General features: G+C 34.5%; 1 protein-coding gene across 10 annotated transcripts in view; it reads left to right on the top strand.

The window, feature by feature from the left end:
- The window catches only part of CD47 (CD47 molecule), a 69,216-nt gene that overhangs the window by 22,229 nt on the left and 21,250 nt on the right, over positions 1–25,737 (top strand). For 6 of the 10 annotated variants that reach the window (XM_087966530.1, XM_087966528.1, XM_087966525.1 and 3 more), the window contains exons 3-7: positions 12,314–12,340; positions 14,047–14,136; positions 22,867–22,968; positions 24,221–24,313; positions 25,357–25,452. In XM_087966530.1, the coding sequence (XP_087822656.1) occupies positions 12,314–12,340; positions 14,047–14,136; positions 22,867–22,968; positions 24,221–24,313; positions 25,357–25,452 (408 nt within the window). The remainder of the gene's footprint in view (positions 1–12,313; positions 12,341–14,046; positions 14,137–22,866; positions 22,969–24,220; positions 24,314–25,356; positions 25,453–25,737) is intronic. The other 4 variants (XM_087966529.1, XM_087966526.1, XM_087966531.1 and 1 more) reach the window with 1 other exon arrangement.

Here is a 25,737-nt window from a genome sequence, read left to right as displayed (position 1 = left end):
TGCTACCACTTGATTTCCAGTAAAAGATATCTTTTCTCTAATTAAAAGAGTCTAAGTATTTCTTTCTTGGATTTTGAATGGAGCACCAGCTGACAGGAATGGAATTTACTTCTCAGGTGGTAATTGAGAAATAGTTTTCATAGCCCTCCTGTATGTGTTCCTAAGGCTGTGAGAGAGGGCAAGGAGAAGGGGGCTTGAGAAGCTGTTGAAATGTTAAGAGTCAAACTTCTTGTCTTTCTTGTAGTGCCAAATAATGTTGCCACAGGAAGGACTTCTAGCTTTTTGCTGTAAAGGAAGGGCATGCAGACTGTTTTGTGCATATGCACTGTCTTTATCCTGTCCTTTCAGAGGATGTCATTACATTCTGCTTGAAAAGTCTGACTTTGCAGACTTAATATGCTACTTTCCCCACCCTGAGTCATGATGTCTAATAATAGATCAATGGAACGAAGACTTGCATTCAGTATAAACAGTGGTGGGCAAAAACTCTAACCCAAAAATATAGATTGGTTGGTTCTGAAATGATATTCTCTCCTTGGAAATTTGATCAGAGTGGAAAATTGACTGGAAATGAATTATTAGCAAATCATACAGAAAAATAGTTGATGCCAAAGTGCTCTCATATAAGGTTTTTCAACTTCTTCATCTTTAAGTATTTGGCTTACCAAACTTTAGCTGTCCCGAGTCCCTTTGTTACTGTAAAGAACCATGAAAACTTTCACTGAACAATGGGTATTGTGAAGGCATTTCATTTCATGCCACGAGGGCGTGAAAATAGAGGTAAAATTTGATTATTAGCTAAGACTATCCCATGCCATTTTTTCAATAAGATTAAAAAAACATTTCCCCCACAAGTCAATAGGATTATTTCTTTATTTACTTAGGAAGAAAACTTTCTGGTAAATGTTGAAGTAAATCTGTTGGATGGGGAAAACGTTGTGGGTAAATTCTCAGCCATATAATTTTGCAGCCACACTGCAGAAATGCAAAGAAAAGCCAATTAAAATGCCCAGCAAAAACAAATTCTTCTATGTAGAAAACTCTGATAAAAATATTCAACCAGGATTAGGGAGCTGAAGATCAAGCCCATCACAGACACAATATTCTCCAGATATTGTTTTCAGTTATTCTGAGCCTGAAGGTGAAATTATTGTAGAAGATGGATGGATACACATAAATTGAAAGAATGAATGAGGTTCAGTTTTTTCATGATAAAGGTAAAATGAAATGATACTACCGTAGGAGGTATTGTATTGGACATAGTAAGTTGGACATACAGGATGAATGTGTAGCTTAAGACCGAAAGGAGAAGAACTGAATTGAATGAAAAATTTTGCAGGTTTTAAACTGAACACTATTTTCAATATATTGCCCAAGCAAATCAATATTTTTGAGAGTAATAAAATCAGGTGTTTTAAAAATAAGTATGACTATATGAAGAAAAGATGAAGAGACATGTATTTTTCTTAAAAGATTGGAATATATTGAATGAGTAGAGAAGGATCAGAATGAAGGGAGATGGTAACTAATGATATTTAATTATGTGATCAAATGCAGTTCTGCACAATAGTGTAATTATCATTGGAATAGTTATGAAAATGGATAGGCTAACTTTTGAGAGAACCAGTCCACCAATTATGATTAATAATCATAAGAAATTAAAAGCTCTTTGTTCATAAATTTGTTTCTTTATATAATCATCCATTTGCTCCATTTAGTCTTTCCATCTTTTCAATAACTTGACTCTTCGTCATTATATGATTTTAGCATAATGTTGTTGGAGTATTATCTAATTTACATGTGGTACAATCTGTGTTAAGGAACACCTTAAATGATTCTTGATGTTAGAATCTAATCCTAACTCTATATAACACCAAAAATAAATGACCTACAGCTAAATGTTTCTTAAAACCATTTCTAATATTTTTGAGTGCACTTGTGATATATCTGTGTCCATGTCCAAGGAAGGAAAACCTGTAAAAAGACAAATGTTTCTTGTAATAATATACCAGAAAGGTGTTTCCTAGTGCATTTGGATCAAAGGCTGCTGGTGATTTTCTGTCTGTGTGAAATCCTGTACTCCTACCATTCCTCTGACTGTACTTCAACTAGAGCAGGTTTGTCAAACTCATGGCCTGTGAGCCAAATGTGTCATATGCTGGCTACGCCCATGCCCAATTTAGTGAAGGAAAAAAGTGATACGTCACGTGACAATGCTGTGACAATGTGAGTTTGACACCCCTGGACTAGATAGAGCCACAAGCTTGCTTAGTACAAGTTAATTTCATATTATAGAAATACAAGTACAACACATAAAATGTTAGCCAGTTTTTCAGATTATAATTGTGCAATACTGAATGATCTTTCCCTAATCTGGTCTTTCAAGTTTTCAAACCATGATGTGCCTAATAGTATTGTAATTGAGTCTATCCAGCTTGCTGCTGATCAGCCTCTTTTTCTTTCTTCCATTCTTTCTCAGCATTCAGCAGAGAATTAAGTCCTTGCATAATGTGTCCAAAGTAGGATAATTTGAGTCTGGTCATTTGTGTCCCAAGTGGTTAATTTATATGATGATTATTTCTGTTTTTCCTTAGCTGTCTATGTAATTCTTAAGGATTTTATTTTGCAACATCAATGTTCCAAACATCACTATTCTTCCCATTTTGGTTCTTTAAAGTCCAACTTTGTCTTCCATAGAATGTCACAAGGAGTACTATTGTTTGCACGACAGGTAGTCCTCGACTTACAACAATTAATTTAGTAACTCTCTAAAGTTACGTCACTGAAAAAAGTGACTTATGACTATTTTTCACACTTATGACCATTTGCAGCATCTCCATGGTCACATAATCAAAATTCAGACAGTTGGCAACTGACTTATATTTATGATAGCTGCAGTGTCCTGGGCTTCATGTGATCACCTTTTACGACCTTCTGAGCAAAGCCAATGCAAAAACCAGATTCACTTAACAACTGTAGCAAGAAAGGTTTAAAATGGGGCAGAATTCGCTTAACAAATGTCTCGCTTAGCAACATAAATTTTGGACTCAATTATGGTCGTATGTCAAGGACTACCTGTGTTTTGATCTTTGTAGATATTGACATGTGCCAACTGAATATCTTTTTAAAGAACTATAATGCCATTCCACAAATATCCTGTTGCAATTAATTTGGATACTGCAAAGAACTGTAGTTAGTAAGCAAAATTGAAAAGTTCCTTAAAGTAAAACCACATATTAGGCAAATGATAAGCCTTTTTGAGGTTAATAAACTGCATGTATTCTTGAGAAGATTCAGGCATCAGGTTTTCTTTGTCTTTTTGGAGAATAGGCTGAAGGTTAGCAATAAAAACACAAATGGTACTGTGTTGAAGTAATATTATATTCCTCCACTTCTAAGATACAACAATTCTCTTAAGGATGGTGACTGCAGATTACAATATAAGGGGTTCAAGAAAGCAAAACTTCCTTTTCTCAGTTCCTCTTCCAGTTCTTTTTCAGATAACAGCCAACAAGATTTTTCCCGTCTATTTTCATTATATTATTTTTTTAATTAACCAACTCTAGTTGGAATTTGAGGCTTAAAGCAGGTTTCAGCACCTAGATGACTTAATTTCCAGAATTTTAATAGGGTCAAACCTGGTTATTATTTAGATGAAGGATTACCATTAATTCTTGGGCTATAGGACAGAATCTTAAGATTATAAAACATCCTATTGAAAGCAGCCAAAAACTACAGTACTTCAGAATATTTGTAAAAAAAATATGCACGAATAGTTCCATGTTGTCACTAAGAGTCAATTTTAAATCAAACCAGCCTCTACCTTTACCTTCATTGGAAAAGGAAGCAGGTAATTATCTTGCAGCCAGGAGCAACTTAGAGTATAAATCTTTGGTTTTTAGAGATATTTAAGTGAACTTTAAATTCCTTAATTATATATCTCTCTCTCCCCTCTCACTTTTTCTAAAACTGAAAAATATGATTTGATGGAGTTTGAAGCAATAAAGCAAGTATTTCAGCAGCTGCTGGCTGTTTATTCCAGTTTATTTTAAAAGGCCTTTTATATTTCTGCAAAGCTTGAACTTCCCCAAGTCTTTTGAGATTTTAATGCACGCTGTGTCGCCTCCTTTTGCCTATCTGAAAATCAGGACACAGAAAAATAAGTTTTATGGATGAATAAATTGATAAGAGCAAAACTTAAGATTCTTGACTTTCTTTCAGTGAAAGTCAAGAAATACTTTCTGACATGACTTCCAGGGAAGCAAGGGCAGACTGAAGACAACTTTGCTTTTAGTGGACCCAATGATGGTAGCAGAAAGTGGAGTCATTGAAAGAGTTGGCTCCTTGAACCCTTTAACGATAAAGGGCAGGACTTGAGAGTTCCCAACAGACATTTCCTTGATGAAACTGTCTCCAGCTGGTTGTACTCTGGGAGCAAGGAGTCAGTTTAGCCCAAGCCTTTAAAAAATATTGGGTTCCTCTTGCTTCCTCTCTTAACCATCCTTACTGGAAATGGCTTGTCAATTGCTTTATAGATTGATATTAAGAACCTTCAGAAGGGCAAGTTTTATTTCCCTGGGCATTTTTCCTTCAACCTCCAGCAAAAAAAAAAGCTTTATGTAAGTTTAAAGAGTAAAGAAAAACTTCCTATAATCTTATTCATATCTTATTAATATATATATATATATGAAGATTTTGAATGTGTTAAGAAATTTCTCTGGGAAAATGTGTCGGATGATAGAAAAATGCGATAAGAGGAGGCTTTAAAAGCTGGTTACTAGAGGCTACTAGAAAGATTATAATCAAAGAAGACTCACTAATATAGAATGGAGAAAACTAATTTAACTCTGGAAGAATTCAACGATATTTGGCAACAATGTACCCAGAACTTTCTATTTTAGACTACATCATAAAAATGGTCTTAAAAGAAGAGACAGAAGAAAATGTTGAAAATCAAACTGTTTGGGATATGGTTTAAAATTGATAGGATACAACAATGATATTGACAATTGAAAACCAAGGTTTTAATAATTAAAAGGGACATACAAGTAATAAGCCAGAAGAGTGATTTGGATATATGGATTTTAACTCAGGAAAGTGACTTGGACAAGTTTCTTACTTTGAATTTACAAAAGAGAGGTGTTATACTTATAAAAGAATTCTTGTGAAAAGAATTAAAGAGAGATAGACGGGAAATCAGCTTTTGGGACATTTCTTAAAAGAACTAAGCATCAAGATCTTTCAAAGAAAAATATAGGTTTGCAAAGTTGGCTTATTCAATCAAAGTGAAAATGTATAGAATTTTTTTCCTAACAATTTTAATTGGTTTTCTGACTAGGATTGAATGTTGAGGCTTTAAAGATTTGTTTATAGATAAGTAACGGGAAGAAAATAGTTTTTGTTACATTTTTAGCAAAAATGATGTTCTGGTATTAAAATTGAGAGAATATGAAGACAAAATGATAAGAAATTAATTTGAGACATCATTTGAAGGGATTAAATATTATACTTTTAAATACGCTGTTGTTTCTGATCTTTCCTAATGGAATTTTTGTTAAGTTTGAATGATGAGTTTTAAAATATCTGTTTATAGACAAGGCATGAGGATGACAGTTTTTTTTCCCCCTTGGTATAGTTAGAGAAAATGACAGAGTGTTACGTAAAGGAAAGAAATTCGTTTGTTTTACTTTTTAAAATTGTGGTAGTTCTTAATGGACTTTTGCTAAATTTATATGTCCAGGCCCTATTATTTGCTAAAGACAAAAGATAAAATATGGGATAAAGAGATTTTGGGTTGAAATATTAGAGAATGTGGATCTTTCCACATTTTTCCTTTCTGCACTTTGTAATTTTTCTTTTTTATATTTCTTTTAATTTGTATTAGATTTTTTACCTTTGCGTTTTAAAATTTCAATAAAAATATTGTTAAAAATAATTTCTAACACTTAATTTAAGTTTCATAATTTGAAACTTTTAAATTCTTGCCACTCCAATAATCAGATGGAAAATAATATGTTCAAATAGTAACAAGTACGTTTTTGACTCAAAAGTTATTTCAGTGGGCGTTTGCATTAATGAATGCAATATATATTAATCACAGATGATTCAATTTAAAGTTAAAGATTAGGAATTCCGATAATTAGAAAGGAGTAATGTGTATATTTTAACATGTTTGTAGTGGTAATGGAAACCACCATACTCCTATAATATATAAAGCAAATTGATTTAAATTTTAACATCTACCCTTTTTCCTGAAAAGGTTTAGCTTTTTAAAATGTGCTCACAAAGGAAACAAAGTACATTTTATGGTTCGTAAAAGAGAAGTGATAATTGTATGACTGAGAAATACATTTATTTATCTAAAATAGGAGTGAACAATATTTTTGTGTTGAAGGTCTTATTAACTTGGGAATTGTTCTTAAAAAAATAACATTTTTAACAATTTTATTAAAATATTTTGCAAAGATTAAAAAAAACTACTGAAACATAGAAGAAAAATAGGGGAAAAAAGTGAAAGGTAAAAGTTGAATAAGAAAAAAGAAGAAAAAGAAATGTAAAGAAGTGATTTTCAAACTTCTTTGTAGTAGTTACAGACATAACTGTTACCTTTTCCAGCCTCCCATACTGCATATCATAGTTCGCCATAAACAAACCTTTTAAATCAATAAATAAATTCCAAAATCAGCAATTCATTGTTATCTATTTCCAGCACAACTTACCAGTAGGATTTAAGTAAAACAATCACTGAAGCCAGAGTCGAATGTTAGAAGTTTAAAGAGCTTGGGTCACTGCCTATCAGCAGGATTACTCCCTGAAAACAGAGGCACTGTGGTGGGAGAGCCCAACTAAATATTAACTTTGGGAATGATTAGCAGTCCAATGTATTTCTATGGAAAAAGCAATTGGCTGCAATTTACTCTCTATTCTAAAGGCAGTTGGCCACAATTGACTCTCTCCATTGTAATCCTTTTTTTCTCTCCCTCTCTGGCCCTTTGACTCAGAAGTGGACATGTGCAATCCAACTCATGTTTGCCTATCCATAGGCATACATAGAGGAAGCAAAAGAAAAGGGGAGCAGAAACACATTCATATAGAACAGACATACTGTTCCGGGGAAAATACATGTTAAAGTTATATATATTACTATTATATGTTACATGTTAAAGTTATATATATTACTATTTTATATATATAATATATAAAGTTTTCGCAGGTATCTATATGTATGGTATTCAGCTTTGTTCGGGTATTTTCCCATGTCATTATAGTTGTGCTTTTAAAGTTGTAGCGACGTTTCGGCAGAATCTCATCTGCCATCATCAGGCTGTGTATTGTGTTCGCCTGATGATGGCAGATGAGATTCTGCCGAAACATCGCTACAGCTTTAAAAGCACAACTATAATGATGTGGGAAAATACCCGGACAAAGCTGAATACCACACACACACACACACACACACACACACACACAATATTTGGGGTAAATCTTCGTAATGAAATAAAATATAATTTTGAATAGAGCAAGAATCCCATCCTAGCCTAAACCTTATGAGTTAGAATCAGTTGAGTGGAAAGCATATATAATAGATGCAAAGAAAGGTTGTTAACATGTTTTTCTCAATAATTATTAAAATCTCAAAGCCCAAATAAAATCATTAAAACCCACTTTAAAATAATTTTATCCCATGAATAAATACAAACCTGAAATTGTGTTCCTCTTTTCTACCCATCTAGGCTGGGGAAGGAAGGAATATATTACAAGGTAAAACAGTAAATATTAAGATTTCTCTGTGCCAGAAGCATAAACCACCTTAAAGGGAGAAAGAGCACATTGAAAAATGTTTCCTGAAATTAAATCTCTTGTATTCTCTTGCTCTTTGTTGGAATCTCATGAGTACCATATGAAAAAGAGAGGATCTCCACAAATGTGGGGTCAGAAAGAAATCTCCCTATGGCCACTAGGAGAATCCATTGCTTTTTCTTAGTGAGAGCATGAATTTAAAAAATTAAAGAAATAAATTTCCCACAAGAATAAAACAAAATTAACTTCAATTGTATGCAGTAAATCCCTCTTAGGAGGTTTCGCAGGTTTAAAAGGTTTAATGGTTTTTTTGGGGGGAAAACAATTAGAAAATCCCCATTATAATAGCTGAGCATATGCAAATTTCCAGTTATCAAGGCTAAAGTTTAAAGTTTCTTGCCACATCAACTTTATTAATTATTAAACTTTGTTTTATGATACAGTGTAAACAACTGAAATAGAATAGTCAACCAAGTGATAGAAACATTGAAACATGAATCTATACAATTCATACCTGGAAGGCGCTTATATTGATTCTTAATTTATTAAATGAAAGGTGCACAAAGGAGAAAAATGGTTCAAAAACTTATTTATCTAAAAAAAATCTATAGTCTAGCAAGCAAAAAGGCCATTGCTGATTGAAAAACAACAGGCAAACTTACTAATTTAAAACTACAATACATTGACAAAGAAGAGTTGGTTAAGTCAAACCTCCAAAATCAATTCAGCTTCTTTTATACAACCACTCTTTTCTTTCCTTCTTCCTGCTCCTTTTCACCCATTCTCTTTTACCACTCAAGGCAGACAGTGTATAAAACACAAACACACACTCTTTGAATGTTTACCCAACAGTTTGATTTATCAGGAAAGGAAAAAAGACTGGAGAAATGAAACAAGAAAAGGCAAGTTTCTAAAAGGCTTTTATCTCAGTAAGGTGAGAGTTTTTGCTGAGGATCTATTGTTTTTTTATTGCCTGAGTTAAAGGGCGCAGCTAATCACTTTCCAGTAATTTTTAAAGCACGGGGAGAACTTTGATGTAGCCAGCCTGGCTGTTCTACATAATTTGCAGACATTTTTGCTTTTGAAAGGGCTTGTGAAATTGCTAAAGGTTGCAGGGTCAATATATATACTGATGCTAGATCTGCGATTGAGGTTGTACATGATTTTGAACAATTATGGAAACAGTGCAGATTCTTAGCTTCTCCCTCTCCTTTGGCAGTTGTCAGAATACCTTTGTTTTATGGCCTTCCTGCTAGTGAATGGGCTGATGGAGCAGATCAGCTGTGCTCTCTCTGGGCCCAATGCAAATAAGTTTCCATTTATAAAACTTCATCCATGTTACTTGTGTCTCTGCTTCAGTCTTTGGCCTCTTCTTCCAGCATTTGAAAAGGTAAGAAGGAGGTTGGCCACAGGATGCCTCAGATATTTAGAAATATCTAGGGATTTCAAAGCTAACTCTTCCCAAAGTCCTTTCTTGCTTCGTATATAGTCTGTGGTTCAGACAAGCAAGACATGAAATGTTAAAATGGCGGGCATCTGGAATTCACCCTATTGTTGCAAAGACTTTCAAGTGAGATGTAATATCGCAAAAATAAAATTGGTAGTTTAAAGAACAACAATATTCACAGTCCCCTTCTGGGCTTGCAAATAAACCACATACCGATCAGTAAAATATATCAGTATATATATTATATCAGTATAGATATATTTTACTGATAGTTGTTTACTGAACAGACTTTAAGAAGCTCAGCTCAACACACCATTCCCATCTTGCTTTTTGTCCCTCTTTCTCTTTTCCTAATACATTCTCCGCATTCTGTGCAATAGGCCAGAAATGTGAAATTAGATTAAGAGCACAGATTGCATTTACCACTGGTTTAAAGTATTTATATCTTCTTCAGCTCAAGAGGCTCCAGGAGAGCTTACATAAAGTCAGGTTAAAAAAAAAATGAAAGAAGACATTCTCTGCCTGAAGGCTTGCAATGTAAAGATGAGGGAGAAAAGAGGGAAAAGGCTTAAAAGGGAAAGGAAAGCAAGAAAGCAAACTCAGATGACTGTTCTTAAACTGCTTTTCTGCAATCATATAGTAGTGTAACATAGTATTATCCCAGAAATAACTTTTTCATGTGGATAGGGTTTCTTTTTTTTATTCCTCTGTGGTTTTCCTGATTCATTCAAATCAGAGACCACCTGTCTAGATCTGATACTTGCTAATCTTGAGAGAAGCAAGAGATTAGGTCCTTTATTGAGTCTTCTGATTGTTTGCATTAGTTTTTGTTTTAGTAATACAAAACCTGGTATTCTGCAGGGAAAAAACCCTTTTTAAAAAAATCAGTTCTGGTGTAAACAAGTTAAATAGTTTCTGAAGTAGAAATGGCTGCTCTGCAATGGAGCAGCATGGGTATTTTAGGATTAAATAAATAAAAACATTTCAGTGAAATATTGAGTGTTAAGAGTTTAATGTGTTGTATTTTTATTTAACATGTAGGAGATAGTAGGGTGAGTTGAAAATGTCTTGCTCCATTGACCAAGGTGTACAGTCTCTCTGTCTTCCCACACTTGATTTAAACACCACCATGAAGGAGTATCTCCCATTGAGCTTCTTTCACACTGAGAAGCGTGGCCAGCCATCTGTGCTTCTGAATGATGAAAAGATGTGTCATAGAAAACAGTAACTCCAGCAGTTGTCCTCTACGTACTAAACAATTGTCCTCCTTTAAAAAAGCATAGTGCTTTTGCCATGATTAACTAACAGATCTAGAATCGAATATTAGGCTTCATATGAACTTGTTTCTTACAGTTTTATGCAAAAATCAACTCCTTCCCCTGTGCTGGGGATTTTCAAACTCTGTTTTGTGGAATCCTAGGGACCTGTGAAAACCTAATGAAGTTCCCTGAAAAATTGGGAGGGGGAATGTTTACTCAAACTCAATCTAGCGCTATAACTTTGTGCCTTGATTAGGAGGTTCCAGGTTAAAACTCTACGAGGTAGAGTAGAGGGAAACTGACACCAGGTGAACATCAATATTGTATAGTATATATATTTTGTAAATGCCTGCTGTAAATAATTCAGTTGTATGCAGGTACTCTTTGTTTAGCTACCATAGTTGGGACTGGCAACTTGTTCATTAAGCAGTGCAGTCACTAAGTGAGATATCATGTGACTTCAACTGTGCTTATGATCTTACTCATCTTTCCTCTACAGACCTGCGAAGCTCATAGGCATTGGTGGTGAAGTTATTTCTTCATCACCATCATAATTATGAAGGGTCATTGTTTGAAGCAGCTGTTAAGTGAGAACTCCTATACAGTAAAAAAGCATAAAAGCCTCCATTGTCCTGTTTTTTTCTGGTCAGTTGTGTCCCTGAAAAACAGTACACTTTCAGTTCAAACAAACAAACAAAAAAACTTTGTGATATTGTAGTAGGAAAATACATTGACAGTTCAGTTGAAGTCTTGTCTGGAGGTATCCACATTCCATCCTGCTTATTTGCACGCTAGAGTTATTTGCTGGCATTTTATTTTATTTAAGAACATTTATATGGCCACCCCATAGAGGTGAAGCTCTCACCTCACAATCAGTAGGCTGTGAGTTTGATTCCAGATACTGCAGATATTTCTCTCTGGGTGTAATGAGAATATATCTGCTGTGAGCTCCACGTAGACATCAGGAAGGGCTTTTAGCCATTTAAATGTTCCATTCAGTTTCCCCAACTCCACCCCAATGCAAGGGATTTAGGGTTGTCAAAAGGAAAAAAACTATGCCCATCCAACTTGCTCTTCGTGACTCCAGGAAGCTTACAAGGACAAAACTTCAATACAAAAAACTACACCCCCTCCCCCAAACAGTTAGAAGTAATATCATGTGGAATTTTCTGAATTATCATTAGGTTCTATGCGGTATTTTCTTCCTATATCAGAATAAATAGACAGAAGCTGGTCCCCTCTTCCACTTTCCTTGCTCTTAAATATATCATATCTTTCATCTATTGTTGTAGTTTATTTAAGAGTCTTGCTTTTTTCATGGAATATGTGATATTATAGAAAAAGAATCAGATGGTAAGAAAACTGTGGTAACATCAATTCTGTAAGTATTTGAGATGATTTTAGAATGTTGCAGAAAATTGGGGCCTGAATTTATACATTGATCCAGGATTATGCACAGATATAATTTGCTGGTAGGTTTTGATCAACAAACAAGATAAGTAAAATGAAAAAGTGACTTTCTGAAAGGATTTAAATGGAGGTAGCTTCAATTAATGTAACAGTAGCCATTTTCAGATATCATTTTCCTTTTTTCAAAAGAAAATGGTAGATTTGAAGTTAAAGCTATAGTTCAATAAGTTGAAGATTGTAAATTTATCTGAGCCTAAGACAGGCCATGTTTTTCTAGCAACAAAGTGCGATGGGAAGCTCAGTGGGCTAATGAATTGTACCTTATGTTAACCATGGCATAATATATGCAAACATAGAAATTAGAGTTGTCCCTGTTTTGTTTTTTTCCCCCTTACAGCCTGCCTAAATTATTCATCAGAAAGCGGTAAGAAGAATATCTGGAAAATGAAGCTGCATAAAAGGCTTGTTCACTCTTTCTGGCAGTTTTCCTGAATTAGTCCTCCCACTTCAGTCAGCCTGGCAACTGCATCAGCCTTTCTTCTTGAGATTTCACAGCTGCTGCTAAAAAGAAATTAAGAATGGGATCATAATGCACTCAATATTGTCATAGCAGAATTGGTTGACCAACATAATTACTTCTTTAATTCAAAAAGCATATTTGACCCAATCATAGTTTGTGGTATGAATAGCATATACTACCACATTAACTAGGTCAAAATCTGCAATTGAGGAAATGCAGAAACCCTATTTGGTTCCTGCAGGAAGTGCCTGGTATCCCCTGATCCCTGTGCCAGCAGAGAATTGGTAAGGCTTACTTTGCCAGCCCTTAAGCAGCACAGTAGATTTAGCTATGTTCTGTGGAAGGATGTAGCACCATGTTTGGAAAGGAGGTCCAAAGAATCTACCCTTTTTTCCTTCCCGGGTAAAATTGCAGAAGGGAATGGAGTTTTTAATGATTAAGTCATTTGACCATATCACCTGTATAAAACTAATATACAAATACATAAAAATTAGAGCATTCTTATAGTAAGTTTTATCTCTACAGTCTTCGGAACAGCCTTTGAAATAAAGAGTGCAGTCTTACTAAGGCTATGGAAGATAGAAAAAAGTAACACTCTTGGGTACCCCAATAATTTTTAGATTTTACATAAGAATTTAAGAAGGCAGCCCTTTGTGCAGACTACAGTTTGCAGCCAAAAATATATCCAATGTCTCCAATGGCTGGTGTTTTTACATTTACATCCAACTATTTAGTGAAAGTGCTTTTTAATGCCATGACAAAGTTACAGCTTAAGGTCACAAGTGGAAAATTACAAAGCCTCTATGATGCAAAAGTTGAAGTTGATAGAATGTAGAATGCTAATTCTCAGAAGAGAAGTCTCTGACTGTGCAGGAAGGTGAAGGAAATAAAAATGTGCAAGAACATCAGGGACAGATTTCCAGAAACTTCAGGATGATAGTGCTAGGACGATAACTTGAAACAAAACTGAAATACTTGAGTTTTTCCATGGTTTGAACTAAGGCAGTAGAAATGACGAGTTGTTTTCTTAAGCTTTGCTTTTGTCTGCAATAGTTAGGACAAAGGTCCACTTTGCTTTGTAAGATACTCATCTTCGTTTTGTTATGACCTATTTTGAGAATATTTTTCAAAGGCCACTTGCAGATGCCATAGTATTGTTAAGTGCTGCAGTCCTTCAATATTGCTTCTTTTTTTAGTAACTGCTCTTACTTACATTATGTGAGTAATCACTAAAAGTTGTAAATTGAATGTAATAAACACAAGTTTATTAGATTAAGTGTGTTTATTAGATTATGTGTTGTGGATAGGCAGACACTAGTGGAGGAGTGGCACTTTTGAGGATGGATGATTTGAAGAAACCTTTCCCCCTAAATATAGGGCATTCTTAGTTAGATGGAGAATCTGCTAACATAAGCTATTTAAGATATCAAGAAATATGCAATCCTACTATGCTTTTAATCTGGAAACCTAGAACAATTGTCCTGTAAATAATTTGACTTTTTCTGCTGTAATGATAAAGAAATGTCCGAAAGGTCAGCACAGAAATATGTGAAATATATTATAAATGTGCACGCTTTCCTGAAGTTGTACTGTATTTGTTTTGTTTATAGTACCTTGGTTTCAGCCAGTGGAACGGTTCTCTATCATTTCCATCATAGTATTGATTGTTGTTTTGTACTGGTGCCAGTTCATTACTGTAGGTAAGTACTAAATTCCTTTTTCATTATTAATACTGATATCAATAAAGTTTGTTAATATGTGTGTGTGTGTGTAATGTGTGGAATAATGCAAAATAAGTTTGTGCTTTACATGATTAAAAACTTGTGTAAGCATCTTCATTTTGAGCAGTTTATGTAATTGCTTACTAATGTTTTCTTGATTGCGGAAATAACAGAATAAAAGGTGACACTGCAATTAATTAAAATCTGCTACCTTTCATTTGTGACATCTATGAGTATTTATTAATACCTTCTATAACAGTCTGTACTGAAAAAAAGTTTGTACTTGCCTCTAGGTGTTCAGCATTTGGCCATAAAATGACACAAATTGAATACAACTATCATTCTGTAGAAAATGTTCTTTCTTTTAATGTCATTATTTCTATAAATTAAGTTTTATATTAATAATAATATAAAATCATTATGTTTCTGAACATTGATAGATTAGCTACAATAAGAAGGAACCAGTATGTGTCTTCTGCAATGCCAGAGCAACTCCATTTTCTTTATAGAATTATTACCTTAGTAGATTAGGAGAATGCTGTAGAGCAGGGGTCGCCAACCTTTTGAACCTCAGGGACCACCAAACTCAGAATTTTAAATCCTGCGGACCAGAGACCCTTGGAAAATCCCAAAAAAAAGTCTGCAGGAAAATTCCCCACCCCTTTTTGTTACCAATCAATCATTCTTTATACCATCTCCAGCTCTGTTCTCAGGGGGAGAGAGAGAGACTTTTGGCTTTATGCCAGGAAAGCAGCAAACTCCTCCAAAAATGAGTCTTTGCTGGCGCAGCCTCTTGGAGCAGGGTGCCTTGCAGGGTCCCAAAGACTCATTTCTGGTGGAATTTGGGGAAGAGAAAGACTTTTGCTGCTTTCCTTGTGTGCAGCCAAAAGCAGAAGAAGAAAGAAGCAGAAAGAAGCAGCCCAGTGGCCAGGCGAGACGCATGGGGCAAGTTCCCCCCCTCCCCCCTCTCCCCTCACTACCTCATGTTGCTTGCAATGCAAGCAATGCAAGCCTTGTGTTCCCACAGGCCACGTGGGCGGCACATCCTTGTGTTCCTGTGCAGCCTGGATTAATTGCTTTGGGGGTGACATTTCTCTGCGGACCACCAAAATTTTCTCGCGGACCACCAGTGGTCCCTGGCCCACTGGTTGGCGACCACTGCTGTAGAGAGTACTTGGACCCTCAGTACTTGTTCTTCAACAGGCTTGAATGAAATTTTCCTTAATAAAATGATAAAATGTGGACAAGTTGGTCCTATTGTTAAAAATACTTACAATTGGTTGAATGATCATGCCCAAATAATGCTGATGAATGGTTCTACTTCTGTTTGAAGAACTGAAAAGTTGTCATATTGAAAAGAGAGTAGACTTATTTTGTGCACAAGGCAGAACCAGAACCAATGAAAAGTGCTCAGGCTGTGTTCAGTAGGAATTGCCTAACTGTATGAACTATGTGAGCAGGTTGCCACCTGAAGTGAAGAACTTAGTAGAGTTCTTCAAAGACAGAATTGATCATTTGTCACAGACAGTCTAGTGCACTCTAGGAGTCTTGTTAGTTTCTTAATATAATTCTTCTTGCTATGCCCCATGTCTGAGAAAACTGTAGACCACCTCGGTACTGCCATTGTCTCCCATTGTTTCTGTCTGCCTAATATGGTTACTCCTACCATCCCTTCTCTCCAGTCTCTTCTATTAAATAGCAATAACAATAGCACTTAGACTTATATACCGCTTTATAGTGCTTTATAGCCCTCTCTAAGCAGTTTACAGAGGCAACATATTGCTCCCAACAATTTGGGAGTCCTCATTTTACCCTCCTCGGAAAGATGGAAAGCTGAGTCAACCTTGAATCCCTGTGGAATTTGAACTGCCAAATTGTAGGCAGCTGGCTGTAGAAGTAGCTTGCAATACTGCACTCTAACCACTGCGCCACAGATGCTCCTAAAAGTTACTATTGTGTGGGACCCAGGAAGTATGGTGACTTCTCTGTCACAGCTCCTACCTTCTGGACCAGATCCCACCCAGATATGGATTGCATCTATTTTCCTGAGTTTTTAAAATCCCCATAAAACATGGCATATTTTGGAATATAATTCAAAATAAGCTTCATATTTTTAATATGACAATATTTACCCATAGTCTGGTCAAATTTTATATTTTACAATTAGTTATTTTTATAGTATGTATGTATGTATGTATGTATGTATATAAAAGCGAAATAATTCACGCATCATCACAAAATCTCCGGAACTGTAAAGCCTACAAACTTGAAATTTGGCATGTATGTTCCTCTTGGCTTCTAGGTGCTCACTAAGAAAGGGTTTTTCAAAATGACCATCAGAGCATTAGTATTTCGTATATTATTATTATTATTAACATACTCTGATGCTAAGGAGTTCTCCACCCCCTCCCCACCTGAAAAGAAATCTGTTCCAAATGCAAAACACAAGCAGAGGAGAGGATTTTCAGTTTCAGTTTTAGTTTCACAGCAGCAACCAGCTTTAGTACAGAACTGTTGAGCTAAGCCTCGCCCAGACTCCTTGCTGTTTCCTTGCTCACACGGAAAATACTGCCTCAGTTCCAAATAGCCCTCAACTCTCTCACACACTGACAGGATGCTAGCCAGACAAATACCGATGGATGCTGATAGGCAGAGGCAGAATTTTTCCCCTTTTTTTCTCCCTAAAAACTAAGCCCGACCACATAGTTTCGTAGCAAAGCACAGGTTAGTATTTTATACAATATTATTATAAATTTGCAATCCATCCATTTTGATGCATCCAGATGGATCTATTCTTTTACAATCCTGATTTTTCTGGCTTCTGATAACATACAAAAGAGTGTGATCATGAAGATCTAATAAGTAGCTAATGTTTCTCTGAAAGCAATGTACTATTATTATCTGATGCTAATATAACTTACTTAGATGCTACAAAGTCTACTATGATATACATTTATAAGGATTTATGCATGAAACTAAGATGTTTGCTAGGACTTTGATCAGGTACTACTTCAGTAGGCAGGCAGGTAGGTAGGCAAGAAGGAAGGACCGAATGTAATTCCCTTGCTTCAGCTTCATATCTTAATGGCTTTTAATGTCATTGATGATATGGCTTGTTTCCTTAGATTGAGAACTGGAGAAATTGTTTCATTTTTAGTCCTTTCCTCTATATGGTAACTTCCAAACATAGTGTGAGGAGATGATTCATTTATTTTTTAATTTTTTTTGATATTGGATAAAAATCTATTCCATGAGGTTACTATGCCATTTAGTTTATATTTTCATGATATGCTTATAAAATGATATCATCCAAACATGGATTTTGCTTTATTTACTGTATATTTTCCTCTAGTTTAAGTAAATACCATATTAATATCTTTCTGTGGGAAAGAAATAGAGTTTAGCCAGTAAATAATGATCACAAAGTCATCATAGTTATTTTGAATTGGTAGGGATTGAAGGAGAGCTGTTCATTTACAGTTAAATGAAGGTTCATGATCTGAGGATTTTCCTGTTCTGTCTATTGTTTTGGTGAATATGAGAGCTCTCTTATTAGATTAGATTAATGTGTTTCAGTCTTTTTGTACCATAAGATATATATTTGATGGTATAAACAAGCTGAATGATTATTTATTTATTTAGCTGCCTGTCTATACATACTAAATCTAGGTGGTTCACCAAAATTTTTTATTAAAACAGAATAAGTATAATCGACAGCATTCCATCGCCATATCATATCGGGGAAGGACCTCTCAGTCACTGATAAGGTTTATTTATTTATTTATTTGAGAAAATTTATATTGCTGCCTACTTGCACATGGCGACTCAAGGCAGATTACACAGAAATAAAAAACATGAAAGAAATAAAAAGAATAATAATAAATTAGTAAACTAATAACCCCCCCCACCTGGCAACAACACACATTCATACAAACTATTTAATGGGCTCCATCCTGCTCTGGGTTCCCTAGGCCTGCTGATAGAACCACGTCTTCAGTGCCTTCCAAAAGAGTGTCAGAGTGGGGGCCAGTCTAATGTGTAATGCTTTCTTTAAGAGAACTTAATTTGAATCTCTTTCATTTTTATCTTAGGTACATTTTTATTTTTATGTTTATGTTATAATTTTATCAACATTAAGTAAGAATGTCTCCCTTAATATAATCTTGCTTGTTTTGTAAACAGATTTATATTTTTAAATCCTGTGGTAATTTTTATTAAAGATGGAATAACCATGTTCATGAGAGCTAGGTTGGTTTAGCAGTTAAAGGGGCGTAGGAGTGAAGAAGCCAGAGTTCTAGTCCTGTCATAGGCACAGAAACTAGAAACTGGTTAACTTTGGCCAGTCACCCTCTCTCAGCCTTAGAAAGATGGTAATGGCACTTCCAAAAATGTTGTCTAAAAACCCTCTAGTCACTATGTAGTCGCTATGAGTCAAATCTGATTTGATAGCAAAAATTATAGTAATCATTCATATCCATATGGAATCAATAGGGATTAAGTAGAATGGTTTGGCACTAACTCCAAATATCTAAATGAAAGGTATCATTTAAATCAGGTTGGTGATTAAAAAAAATGAAGCTAATCTTCAATCCCAGTTGTTGGATCATTTCTCTGAGTGAAAATTTTATGGCCAATCTTAATATATTTCTCATTCTGTACTGAATCATATTTGTACCCAATTGGTAGCATATATGAGAAATAACAAGTTTCTTATTTTACTTATTAAGTAATATTCTTCTCCAATTTATTTAGAAATATTTGTAAACTTTGTGGTGAGATGGGTGGCACACAAATTAAATAATAACCATGCTGGCTATTTTACTAATTTTATTTGCACTGTACTAGGTACATTGTACTGCAGTAGGAACACAAAAATAGTATACAAAATTTAGTATGTTAAGAATATTATAAAACATAAATCTAAAATAAAAAGATACGTTTTGCTTTTGTTTCATAAGTGGAGCTCTTGAAAAAGCTACTATATAATACTTTTTTAAAAATCATTTAAAATATCTTTACACATTAATACAGTCAAGTAGTATTTGTAGACATTAAAGGAATTTAAAATATGAGTCACAAATCTTCATATCCAAGGTGGTAGCAAATTATTGTACTATAATATTTATTGTTAGGTTTATTAATTAAGATGTTAACGGTATAATATCTTAATTGCTTTATATTTGACTTATATCTGTGGTGTACTCTTTCTTGAAGATGCTAACTCAATACCTACTGGCCTTACTTCATGGCACACTGATTATGTAAACAGAATCAAAACAAAACTGAATGTTTTCAAACATTTCTTTAAATAAAAACCAGTTCCAATGGTTAAGATGCCAGGCTAGAAACCAGGAGACAGTGAGTTCTAATCTGCCATAGACATAAAAGATGATTCTGGGCCAGTCACTCACTCCATCTCACCTCACTGGGCTGTTGTGAAGAAAATAGGAAGAGGAAAGAGTATTAGATAGTTTGCCACCTTGAGTTATTTATAAGAATTTATAAAGGCAAGAAAAACATCTAAAAATAGGTTGTTATTAGTAGCTTTTCATTTGTTAAAAGTTGTTCTTTAGAACTTCTTTAGTGCTTTCTATATATCAAAAACCATACTATGTTTTTTCTGCCTTGTGCAACAGCTACAGCGATAATATTGATTTATAAGGTGTATTTTCTCCTACATATTAAAAATCATGCTGAGTCTCCTGGTTCATGCAATATCTAAAACTGTTGTGTTTAGAATAGAAATGTATCCGCCAGTTTGTTAAAAGAGTCTCTGGCAAAAATAAGAATGGTTAGTAACAGAGTTCGGTACTTCCAAATGCCTATGTTTAGAAGCTGCATGACCTTACCAACCAGTAGTTGGAATAGTCCATTTAAAAAGCCTTGCTTTTGCTGGTAACAGGCAGACTTGCATATCTATTGGGGAAATCCTGATAGTCAAGGGAATTATTAAAGTTTGGATAGGTTATCTCTAGTAAGCAATATTTGGTAGTATAAAATATAGGACTTTTTTTAAAATAATTTGAAGTACATTGCAAAAAAAATCATGAATGCTATGTAGTGGCAATATTGATCTGTCTATGTCTTTCTTTCAAATTAAAATATTTATTTAATCTTTGTTTATTTTAGAAAGTAAATATTTTAAATTAACCTGTGCTACTGTATGTATTTAGTTGGAACTGTTTTAAATTAACCTGTGCTACTGTATGTATTTAGTTGGAACTGTTAATGTTAATACTTCAGACTAATTTACACTGGTTTGAATGAAACATTGTGTAAGGCAGACGCCTTACACAATGTTTCATTCAAACCAGTGTAAATTAGTCTGAAGTATTAACATTAACAGTTCCAACTAAATTTAGTTGAAAGTAAATTTTGCAATATTAGCCTCTTGTAACTCCAGCTGCCTTTATTTGAAGGAAGTACAAGGTATTGTGGCTTTGATCCTGTAATCATAACCATGACAACATAAAAAAATCCAGACTTGCCTGGGAAGAGCAAGTGACTCACCTACCATAAGCAGTTTACAGGAAATTAAGTAAACACCAGTGATGAAACAAGCTCCACCATGGATACATCTAGAGGAACTTTATTATATATTGTATTTTGACCTAGAAATCTTTTAACTGTTAAACAGATCAGGCAATTAAACAGAAAGACAAGTAAAGGAAGCAAAAATAAAGCTGTAGTGAGCAACAACAACAACAAAATACTGTTTAAAAATTGTAAGCACCTATGCCTTTATATTTTTGGCAGCTTTATTGTAGTGATTCCAGTTCTCCCAAGGCTTTTAGGTGGAAGATCCAAATCCCAGATCAAACCAATAAACTTGTTTCTATAATATCCCAGGATCTGCAGCTTGGACTAGAATGAAGGTGGGCGAAGGGATCCTCTACTCCCAGCCTAGATCTCAGCTCCTGCACAATGGCTAATAAACTACTTAAAGTACAAGAGTTATAAACTACTTAAAGAGTTACAGCCTTTCCAGCTGTATCAGTCACAGATCATGAATGAGTCTATAGATTTATTATGATTATTCATAATGGTTATAAATTAATCATTCTATATTTTTATCTTTTCATTATATCATTAGTCATAGCTGCTCATTATATTTACTGCAATTGCTATCATTCCATACAAATAATAAACAAAATCATTACATTTCCTTGCAGATTTGCATTAATTTCTCAACAAATTGTTTGTAAACTTGTTTAGTTTTTTTTTAAAGTTTAACATACTTAGCAGCTTGATGCCTACATTGAGACTGGCTCTTCATGTCTTTCGTTCAAGCTTTGAAACACTACATCTTGCTGGATTATAAGAACTAAAGCAAGTGTTACCTAGTAGATAAGCCCAACCTAGTAGATAAGCCTTACCTAGATACGGCTGTCCATCACTGATGGAAGGGAATGTAAAAAGGGATGGAGGATGTCTGCATTTAGACAAGAAGGGTACAATTTAATGACAAGTACAGTGGTATTGGAATCTTATGTAACTCTAACAGTCTATAGAACCTAGGATTTTTTTTTTTTTGAGGTGATACCTCATTGGTGGAATTCCCACTACAGAAAGATTTCATTAGCATGCACATTGGCATTATTCAGTGCTGGTTCAAGACCTTTCTATTTTCCACGATTCTCCTATTTTTCTAAGATAGTTGGCTTTTAATTGTATTTTGTTTAAGTTTTTCCATGACTGCTACCTAGTTTATATGATGATTTCAGTTGGAAATGTTATGCTTTAGATAATAAATGGGGAAACTGAATGTATTTATTTTATTGATTTTAATCAATTTCTAAGGTTTTCCCACTTGGCAAGACTTCTGCCAAAGAATTAAAAAAGATCTGTGGAAAGAATAGTATAAAAGATAACCACCTCAGGAAAAAGAGAGATAAAATGTACAAAAATTAAATAGTTACATAGCAATTGCTCAGTGATTAATGTTATATAAGAACCTGTGAGAGCTTTAGTTTGGGAGTAAGTACTCTCCCAAAAGATAGCAACATTGGGATCATATAGAATATTCTCTCTCTCTCTCTCTCTCTCTCTCTCTCTCTCTCTCTCTCTCTCTCTCTCCCCTCTCTCTCTCTCCCTCCCTCCCTCCCTCCCCCCCCTCTCTAAAGGCTAGAGATACACAATTTGCACCTCCCAACCCTACGTGTGACCTGGATTAAATTTAAATCCATGCTTTTCAGAATTTTGCAAAGCGGATGAAAAATAAAGTTGGAAGAGGCCATACACTACATGCCATTGAGTCCAAAGCCCTTGCTCAGTGCAGAAATTCAGGTCACAGCAGCCCCATCAGATGGCTGTCCAGCTGCTATTATTAGAGCATTTCCAAGAAAAGAAAGACCCCTCCTCCCCCACACCTCTGGATTAGCTATATTTCTAAATGGACTTAATTTTTAAATCAAAGCATAATGTGTACTAGATTAAAATAATTTCCTTAGAAGAAAATAAATAGAAAATATAGAAGTGTGTGTTCATTTTTGTCTGAGCTTTCATGTTTTTTCTATAGTTTGTAAAATTGTAAAACCAGTGGGCCTAAACAAATGAATAATATGGGAATGTAATCTAAACAAAATTCTATATACTTACATACATACAACATTCATATTCAGTTTTTCCTGTTCAAAAGCATAATTTGAAAGCCATGTATTTAAGTGTTTAGTCTCTAATTGTTGTTTTCATCTATTATTTTTCTTTTAGTTCAAAAGTTTGACATGACATTCGAAAAGAAAATTGGCTTTACTGTTACAGGACTATTAATATCAATTTTTGCTGTGATTGGTACCATTCTTTATGCCAAAGGTAAGAATTGTAATAAATAAATATACTCTATCAAGCTAAATTGGGCCTTAAGCTACATACAGCAAGACTGAATTTGATAATAGCCAGTATGTGACTGATAATAGTTTTTACATAAAAACAGGCAAATTAATGTATGAAAGATTCAAAATGTCACCAATTGAATTATTCCTAACTCTGATTAAATTACTACTCCTATTTCTATTAGTGTAGCTGTCCTAGTTTTATATGTTCAGCATATCTTTTGAATACACTTGGTATTTATTATTTTTGCTACATATTAAATATTTATTTATTACTAATATTATAAAAGCAGATATCTCTGAGGTCATGAAATAATTGGTCATGGTTCCCTCTAATTGTCCTTGCTGATTTTTAACTTTACTATACAAAACATGCATTTTTATTTTTCTTGTTTAATAAATCACTGCAAATATAAAAGGACTCTTGAATGCATTGTTTTTTGTTCAGTTAATTTGCAGTCATAAACAGCCAAAATTGAGACCAGAAAGAGTAGAAATCCTTCATTAAAATATAGAATGGTTCATATAGATGAAGCATATCCAGTATTAATTCTTGTCATTTAAAAATATTTGCACTAATATTTTCATCCTATGTTAGTAGGATAAATTTCCCTTACTATTCGGTAAACATTTAACAGGAAATGATATTTCTCTGGTGCTGTTCTTCCCCTCAGGAGGCACTTAAATAGGTCGCCTTCATAATTTTCTGCTGATTATAGAATACAATCATCACAATTATTTCCAAGGATAAAATTCTCATAATAAGCTATTTTACATGTTCTCTTCCAATGTTGTTATTGCTTCCTAGCTAAGAACTAATAATTAGTCACACATCAAAAAATTATATGGATTAAATATGAATTGATGAAAGTATATATCTAGTTACAACTTAAATATGTTCCCTCTCTTACTTTCCAACTGTAGCTTTGTTAGTTGCAAATTTTAAAGCTGAAGGGCAATCTATTTCATCAGATGTAGCAATTTTATTCCTAGCCAGTATGGCTAATCCTGGGGAATGATGATGATTCTACAATATCTTGAAATCCACCAGCCCATTTGTACTGGAATAAAATAAAAAAGACAACTTGGAAAAAGTAGAAATATCATTTGGCTTAAACTTGATGGTCTATTTATTGTGATTTCCATTGCAGTTATTTTTAATATGCATAGTATTCTTACATAATAGCTTGATGCTAAAGATTGGTTTTTTTAAAAGAATTGACCTTCTCCAGGTGAATATACAACATCTGTTAGAACTGGTATTGGTCTCATAGTCATCCCTGCAGTCATCGTAGTGCCTCTTTTGTACTTCCTGTTTACAACAGGTGAGAATCTTCTAATTTATTTCATCGCTATATTTCTTTTTAGAGTCTAAAAGTTAAATGTTACTCTGAAGGTGCAGTGGGAATGCAGAAGGGAAAGAAATCATAAAATTATTGGCAAACTATTGGCACTGAACAACAGTATTCTCATTGAGTTTTAGACAACATTTGGGGAGAAGGAGGAAAGGATTCAGAATTTTGAATTGGTACCAGAGTACCAAATTGTGACATTGCCAATGAGATTTTTTTCATTGATATGTCAAAGCATCAATTAGAGATTCCTTTGATGTATCAAAGTATCACTTTTCTTCAAATGAAGAAATGATCTTTTACTATCCTTTGTGAGAGAAGAATTTGAGCTAAAAATACCCACTAGGGATACATGTACAAACCTTTGTTTATGTGCACAATAACTGATGGGCTGTTTATGGGCTGTACTTGTCAGGGTTGGCCAAGTAGGCACTAGCTTAGAGCACCAAAGCTTAGAAGGCACCAATACCAATCGTTCTAAATATGGAAATCTTTGGAGATGGAGCCATAAGTCAGTGTGGCCTAGGAGTTCCACATACTCTTGTACCAACCAGCATTGTTTGTTGGCCTTTAGTATCCAAATTCTGCTCTACTACACTATACTGAGAGCTTCCTTGGTGTAGTGATTGAATCAGGGTGGAAACCAGGAGATCGGAAGTCTGGTAGTCCTGCTTTAGGCACAGAACTACCTGAGTGATCTTGGGCAAGTCACTTTCTCTCAGCTCTAGGAAGAAAGCAATGGCTCTTCTGAAAAACCTTGCCAAGAAAACTTAGGGACTTGTCCAGGGACCCTTCAATAAACAGACACAATTGAACATAAGAAAAAATAATTGAGAATTACACATAAAACAAGTTACCCTGGGATTATTTCATCCATCCATCCTGATAACTTTATCTCATGCCAGAGACATGTTTGTACAAGTTTAAATTACTTTTTAAAAGATCCTGACTTGTTCTGTTTCTCCTTTGTTTCTGAATATGTTCTTTTCTCAGTAACATTATTGTTCTTTCCCTAGTTTTTGAGAAGCAACCACTTTTTGCAGTTATTTTGCTAGCTCTGAAAGCACTTGGATATGTAATTGCTGTGGCTGGATTTGCTTTGTGTGTGACAGGTAAACTATGTACTTTATCAAAGTAATATGTGTTACAGTTTGATCCTGAAGACGTTACTTAACTTTTATACTGTGGCTGTCTCAAACTAAAACAAAATTACAACAAAGCATAGCTATATGTCTATATCAAATTCAATACTTTTCAGATATTATCAACCCATATCAAATGCTTCTGGACTTCCAGTGTCCTAGTTAGCATGGGAAAGAATGCTGGCCCTTGCAGCTCAGCATCATCTTACATGGTCTTGAAAAGAAGGTAATAAACCAAAAGTGCAAATTATCGCA

This window comes from Notechis scutatus, chromosome 5, assembly GCF_049901735.1.
Source record: "Notechis scutatus isolate UNSWTSFEM ecotype Mainland chromosome 5, rNotScu1.2, whole genome shotgun sequence".
In the NCBI taxonomy this organism is placed as follows: Eukaryota; Metazoa; Chordata; class Lepidosauria; order Squamata; family Elapidae; genus Notechis; species Notechis scutatus.
The sequence above is the reverse complement of the archived record's forward strand: the minus strand, read 5'-3'. Positions and strand labels throughout refer to the sequence as shown.